The sequence below is a fragment of the Leptonychotes weddellii genome, chromosome X (genome assembly GCF_054177405.1).
Source record: "Leptonychotes weddellii isolate Sample4059 chromosome X, ASM5417740v2, whole genome shotgun sequence".
Taxonomy (NCBI): domain Eukaryota; kingdom Metazoa; phylum Chordata; class Mammalia; order Carnivora; family Phocidae; genus Leptonychotes; species Leptonychotes weddellii.
The window spans coordinates 18,526,636-18,533,613 of NC_138385.1; the positions used below are offsets into that span (position 1 = coordinate 18,526,636).

Here is a 6,978-nt window from a genome sequence, read left to right on the forward strand (position 1 = left end):
GTTTTTCTTTTTAACAGTATTATATGAATTTATGGATTAATGATCAGAAAATCTTTTGAGATTCATGGATGAATCTGGCTTTTTAAAGGTGTCTCACAGGCACTCAACTAGTTTATGATATAACTAATTTATGCATTCTGAATGTATTCATTATCCTTTCTCTGAATTATTTTGTCCCTTTCTCATGTTTTTATAAGAATTTAAGACCTTCCAGATTGAGTCATATCAGTATTCCCTATAGCCCAAGATTCTATGTTCAACTGTGGCAGAGAAATTTTGTGGGAAGATGGATATGTTTGCTTTTTATGACATCAATCTTAAAAGTTTAGGAATACTCCCTAAAAATTCTGACTATTCTCCAATTCATTAAGGGTCTGTCATAAATAAATGTACCTTAACATCATTATTAAGTATTTTATATTTGGACCACTGTGTTTCTCTACATGCTGATAAACAACCGATTTGACTAATCTTTACCCATTCAATTGCCCGATTTATTGACAGAATAAATTGGATGTTTTGATATTTTATAGGTGCAGCCAAAGGCACACATGATAAACAAACTGAATAGGGAAAACAGTTGTGACAGGCCTGAGGGTGACTCAAGAGTCCTGGCATTCAAGATCCCTTTTCAGGGAAACCAAAGGGCATGACAGGATCAATTGTCAGATCAGGCTATCATCAAATATCATCAAATATCAGTAGACCGGGGTCAGGACCTAAGTACCAGGTGGTATCAAACATATATATGTGAGTATAAGTGACCTCTCTGACCATCTTAAATGCATTTTTTTTTAAGATTTTATTTATTTATCTGACAGAGAGAGACACAGTGAGAGAGGGAACACAAGCAGGGGGAGTGGGAGAAGGAGAAGCAGGCTTCCTGCCAAGCAGGGAGCCCGATGTGGGACTCGATCCCAGGACCCTGGGATCATGACCTGAGCCGAAGGCAGACGCTTAACGACTGAGCCACCCAGGCGCCCCTCTCTCTGACCATCTTATCACATGTAAACTGGATGGTCATTTAATTTCAAGATAAAAGTTAAGATAGGAAACTCCTATGGTCTGAGCCATATGCTTCCAGATGATTTAGTTAGACAAAATCACTCATTTAAATTGGGTGAAGAGGGAAGGAGGGGATATTTATAGAAGTGTAAAAATCCCAAACTAGCAAGGAAATGGGACTGATCTAATCATTATTGACCAGACTTCACCTGGAGTATTAGATTCCTTTTGGAAACCATCCTTTAAAGAGATATGATCAGACTGGTGTCCTTTCAGAAGAGGATTACCAGTGCAATGAAGGGACTCCAAGCCACAATGTAGAGGAACCCAGGATGTTTAATTAGGAGTGCAAAAATTGTTTAGGGACAGCTGCTTCATCTACAAGGGATTAAATTTGTTCTGTGTGGCTACTTATGACAAATCTAAGAGCAGATTTCAGTTCAGTATCAACTGGAGGCTGTCCTAACAAGAAAGGAAAGCCTTGATAGTGTTTCCTATTATTTCTGGTCTTCAGATACATAGATGGAGGGCAGGAAGATGTAGGGCAGGAAGAGAAGTGCATGAATGCTTGGATCAAGTGAATTGTTGGTAGAGTACTGGATCTGTATAACTAGTTAATAAAAATGAAAAAAAAATTTGAAGTACCAATATAGGTCTCCCACTTCTAATTTTTTAACGAAGTGAGGCCTGATAAGGTTTTGGGGATAACATACTTTGGTAATGGGTAACACTTTTATTCTTTTCTTGAGTGAAACACATTGGAAATTGGAGCCAGGCTGCCTGGGTCTGAATATAGACTGTGTCACTTATCAGCTGAATGACCTTAGGAAAATTCCTTTAATTTTTTGTGCCTCAGTTTCCTCATCTGTAAAATGTGATAATAATACCTACCTCAAGTGTAAAGCATATGAACAGTGCCTTGTTCACAGTAAGTATTCCATAAGTGTTATCTATTGGCTCCTAATTGAGATGTAGATATAGGAATTAGCTGGAAGATAAACTATCAGTGCTAGCACTGATAAAGTAGAAATGGAGATTGTGGCTTTAGATTGGCATCTAAGTAGGTATGCTAATACGTTACTCAACTTACCCACCTGGTCTTTGTCCCAGCTGAACAACTACAGATCTTCTCTGTAGGAGTTAGTCTCTTTCCTATTTGGCACAGAATGTGAACATCCATGAACAAGGTGGCTCCAGAAAGTGAGAAACTCAGAAGGGACCAAGTCGAAGATGCTCAGTTTCTTTTTTCAAACTTATTAAATCAAATAATTCACTTCTCCTCCCATGAAGAGGAATAAATGAGGAATAAAAGAGGAGTATTACTCTAGTGGAGCTCTCTCCCCATGGAGATCTAAGACAAGAAATGAAGTTTCACCCTCTAATGAGGACACAAAGAAAAAAAAAAAAAACAAACTACCATTTCAAACACCATCATTTCAATTCCCCAAATAGAATAAAGCAAAGTTCTTTAATAAACTTAGCCTTCTACCACATTGCCCTTATTTTTCACAGACCTGCAAAATTTCATTAGGATTTGGCATCAGTCCCTGGACTAGCCTTTGGGAGCCACTAAACTAGATGACTTTTAAGATGCTTCTAACCATGAGATGTTATAATTCTATGATAGAATTTCATTTGTACCTGGTCCTCAGAAGATAACCGAGGGACTAAACCTGGGTCAAGGGACAGGCAGATCCTGAAAATGTGTTTGTGAAAGGGTTGGCAGAGCAGGGTATTTTTTTCTCCTTGGAATCCTTAATCATATTTCTGTACTGTCAATATGAAGAAGAATTTATCTAAAAGGCCAGAGGCTTGTTGTGAGGAGAACTTGATGTTGAAACTCTGTGCCCAGTTTTGGGCTTTGGGATTTTCATTGCCAGCCTATGCACCATGATAGTTGGAAGAAAATACAGTTGTGTCAGTTTCAGCATCTCTCTCAGTAATAATATTTCAAATGTATTTATTTCTTTGTCTTAATATTTTATTACCAGCTTGTTGTTCTCCTTATACCACATGTAGTCCCACTCCCCCCCGCCTTGTGAATGGATGAAGCTACGTTGCAGCAAATTGAGATAGAAAACCACATATCCAGGGTGATTTATCATTAATGTGAAATTCTATCCTAACCTGAAAGTTGAGGAGCAAGAATCCCAAGCTATTTCAAAATTCATATTACAAGACAGACAATCAGATACCCCAAAACCACAACATCTTGTACTCTATTAATCGTAGGCTGACAGAGCCCTTTGGTTGCATTTGTATTTCCAAGTAAATACAAACATATGTCACCATTTTTTATTGATTTTGGACTTTCCTAGGAAGGAAATGCTGTTAAATTATAATAAATGGTGTCAACTAAAACAAATAGCATAAAACCCATTAAGAAGGCATTTATTGTAGAACTTGGTTTGATTTGTTGGCGTCAGTTGAAATCATGTCAAAATAATGTCTTCGGAAACCAAATAAAAATTTGTTTGCAAATTTGTCTGCAGCAAGCATTTCTAGAGCATAAAAATCCTTAAGAATCAATATGGTTTTATTCAGTATGCAAATGTACTGAAAAGCATTAGAGCAAAAATTCCATTGCTGAATTATATGATAGTGTTAGGAATTAATAAATAATAATAGATGATAAATAATATAGTGGCTGAATGAGATAATACATTTATGAAGAAGTAGAGGGAGAAAAAGATTAAGGGGATAGTCTTGGGAGAAGATCAATTTTCAGATAAGCTAAACTAACATTTTATATTCAGAAAATTAATGGAGTTTAGTTCTGTAACTCATGAAGTCCAGTTAAACTAAATTTCACTGCAGCCTTTAAAAAGGGAAAGGAGATGAGATGCAAAATGCCTACTTCTGAAGTGATAACCATTTGCGTTCTAATATTAGTCAGCCTGCATCTATAATTTGCATAACTGTGTTTGCCTTCCAGGTAATTGGGGATTTAATTGCTATCAGAATAAAATTTGAGTTTTAATTCCAAATGATGTCAGTGCAATGTATCCCAATGTGCAGTTTTGAGAGTCACTGTAATTAGGCAAATGAGAGGGCTGCAGTTGGAGTTGGGTTTCAATATAAAATCAAAAAGAGTTTATTTTCAGTATACCCCAGGTTCTCTTCTGCACCAATCCTCTTGCTCCTTTCACCACCTTCCAGGATGCAGTTATCAAAAAATGCCTCACCTGTGGAGCTGAAGCTGAGTCTGCCTTTCTTTGGCTCTCTCTTCTCCTCCCACTGAAACAGAGCCACCTGACTTTCCACGCTGTTTCTTTTTTTTTTTTTTAAAGATTTTATTTATTTGACAGAGAGAGAGACAGGAAGAGCAGGAACACAAGCAGGGGGAGTGGGAGAGGGAGAAGCAGGCTTCCCGCTGAGCAGGGAGCCCGATGCGGGGCTTGATCCCAGGACCCTGGGACCATGACCTGAGCTGAAGGCAGACGCTTAACGTCTGAGCCACCCAGGCGCCCCCTTTCCACACTGTTTCTAATCTCATTCCTGGTATGTTTAAAGGAGCTAATTTGATAAATGAGTCAATGTCTTTATTCTTTATTTCTCGCAGGTAGTTTATTTTTATTTTTGCAAAGTAATATAATAATAATAAAAACAAAAATAAGCTGAATCTCAATCACCAACTACTATCACCATAGTTTCATAAACAAAAGGGCACTTTAATACCCTCCCCTACTTATAGTTGCAGAATAAAAAACAATCCTTTTAATTGAATACATTTAGCTTTATGACAAACTCTCATTGCTTTGACCTTATTTTTCTGATTCTGTAAAAAATCAGTGAGACTTCATCACAGCCCAGCACTATTTTGTAAACGGTGTTTGAATACTTTTTTGTTTTGTTTTGTTTTAACTTGATAACATTGCTGTAGTGTTCAGAAAAGAGGGCTAATGTTTCTTTTTTTAAAAGATTTTATTTATCCATTTATCAGAGAGAGAGCAAGAGATCGAGCCAGCACAAGCAGAGGGAGTGGCAGGCAGAAGGAGAGGCAGGCTCCCCGCCGAGCAAGGAGCCCGATGCGGGACTCCATCCCAGGACCCTGGGATCATGATCTGAGCCAAAGGCAGATGCCCAACCTACTGAGCCACCCAGGTATCTCGGGGCTATGGTTCTTGTTATTGATTTTCTGTGGTAAAGTATGATTATGGAATAAAGCAGGAAGAGGCTATGGCGCTCATCTTAGGTGTTAGAGATCTGGGGTAAAGTAGAAAGAATGCATGGAGTACAGGAAAGACAAATAAGGCATGATCAGTGGGGTTTTACAGAGGCATCATAGGGGTTTTACAAACCTGGCTGCTCAAGGAGAAATGCCTGCAGGTTCTTTTCCTGGCTTTCATAATCTCTTTGACATGAATGGTTGGAATTATAGGGTTTTGTATGGTGGGTTTGGCCTTTTGCTGTCCATATCACACTGTGCAGCCAGCTTCCTTGTCTCAATGATTGGATACTGCAATTCCTCTTCCTCTGTAAGGCACCATTGATATTACCCCATTCTAGGTTGGCAAGACAGCATTTCAAAATTGATTTGAATTTTGCAAAGTGTTTTGTAAGCACAGTCTTTTAGAATCAGGCAGAGTGAAGTTGCTAAATTATGTATATGTTATATGCACATTGTATATTTGTATTGTATGTGTATTCCAACTTCTAGTACACATCATACTTTTTTTTATTTGCTAAAAAAAGGACCAAGGGAACTAAATCAAAGCTTGAACTAAGTGCTTGTCAGGGTTCTGGCATTGGGGGGTGTTAGAAGCATTGTGAGGAAAAATCCAAAAGAAAAATGCCCTGTTGTTAGCTGTGAGTGAAACCTAGAGACCATCAGAGGGAGTACTTTAGCTGCTGTGAAAGGGCTCAGAGGGAGATAGATAATAAATGTACAACAAACAATCCAATGTCAGAAGTGATCACTATTGCAAAATGAGACTGAAAACATATTTTTTTTTTTTAGCAATTTCTACTGATGAAATCCCAACTCCAGCCATGGCCATTATTAACTAGATGATTCTTTGAATCTGGCTAATGTGGAATCTTGCAAGGACAAAGAGGATTTGCTCACTAACCAGTAAGAGGTACTGGTCATGCATGCTTAAATGTGCTAATAGTTCTGGTCTTTAATAGTACCAATTTAATGAAGACAATCTTATGCCTTTTTAATTGATCGTCTATGATTTGACATTAGCCATCCTTTCTGACAAATATGAAGATTTGTTGGCCAGCACTAACATTATCTGAAACTTAGGTCTTTAAATTGTCAGATCCTCCCTACATTTCCTTTGTCTTTGCCTTCCCTGTGCCTTGGTACTCTATTGACGGGACCTACTTGCAGCCCAGACCACACCCCCCCCCCATTCCTAAGTCAGTTTTTTAAATGACAGAAAATATGCCAGCAATCTCAGACCTCTTTTAGTGGAGCTTAAAACACTCAGCCAGGGATGAGCTTTATGCATTCATTCTACCCCTGAATTGCAGTGCTCCCCACCTCTCTTTCTAGGTGGACTTTTGCTTTAATCTCTATCCAGTTTGTCCAGTAGTCCCTCCTTGTCTCCCTCTAGGGCTATGTCCCCACCCTACATCTTGCCTACTTCCTGCAATCTTCTTTCCCTAGACTGTTGCCCCAGCCCACTCCTTGATATCCTATCAATTGGCAAGATATGGACAAGTCATGATGATGACAGACACTATGCTTGATTTCTGGGTTGGAAACTTTCTAGAATTTCTTGTTGCTGGATTAGATCTCCTCTTTTTGACCATTGTTTGAATCTATGGATACTGCTCTGGAAATCTCAACTGTCCTGGCTAAGGCCAGCCTCTGCATTCTGGTCAGGTTTCCTCAGCACCTATCCTAGTTAATGGGTCTTTGCTTAGTCCAGCTTCCTTTTCCATCATACTCTGTGGCTGAATCCATCTATGATTTGTCTTTGTTGGTGATGTGATGGTTACTACAAAAAGCTGTATCCCTAA

At 38.6% G+C, this 6,978-nt stretch overlaps 1 protein-coding gene across 1 annotated transcript in view; it reads left to right on the forward strand.

Annotated features, from left to right (window-relative positions):
- The window catches only part of SMARCA1 (SNF2 related chromatin remodeling ATPase 1), a 265,313-nt gene extending 259,231 nt beyond the window's left edge, over positions 1–6,082 (forward strand). The window contains exon 25 of the mRNA XM_081808280.1: positions 5,966–6,082. Coding sequence (XP_081664406.1) covers positions 5,966–6,019 — 54 coding nt within the window. The 3' untranslated portion in view covers positions 6,020–6,082. The remainder of the gene's footprint in view (positions 1–5,965) is intronic.
- Positions 6,083–6,978: the final 896 nt, after the last annotated feature.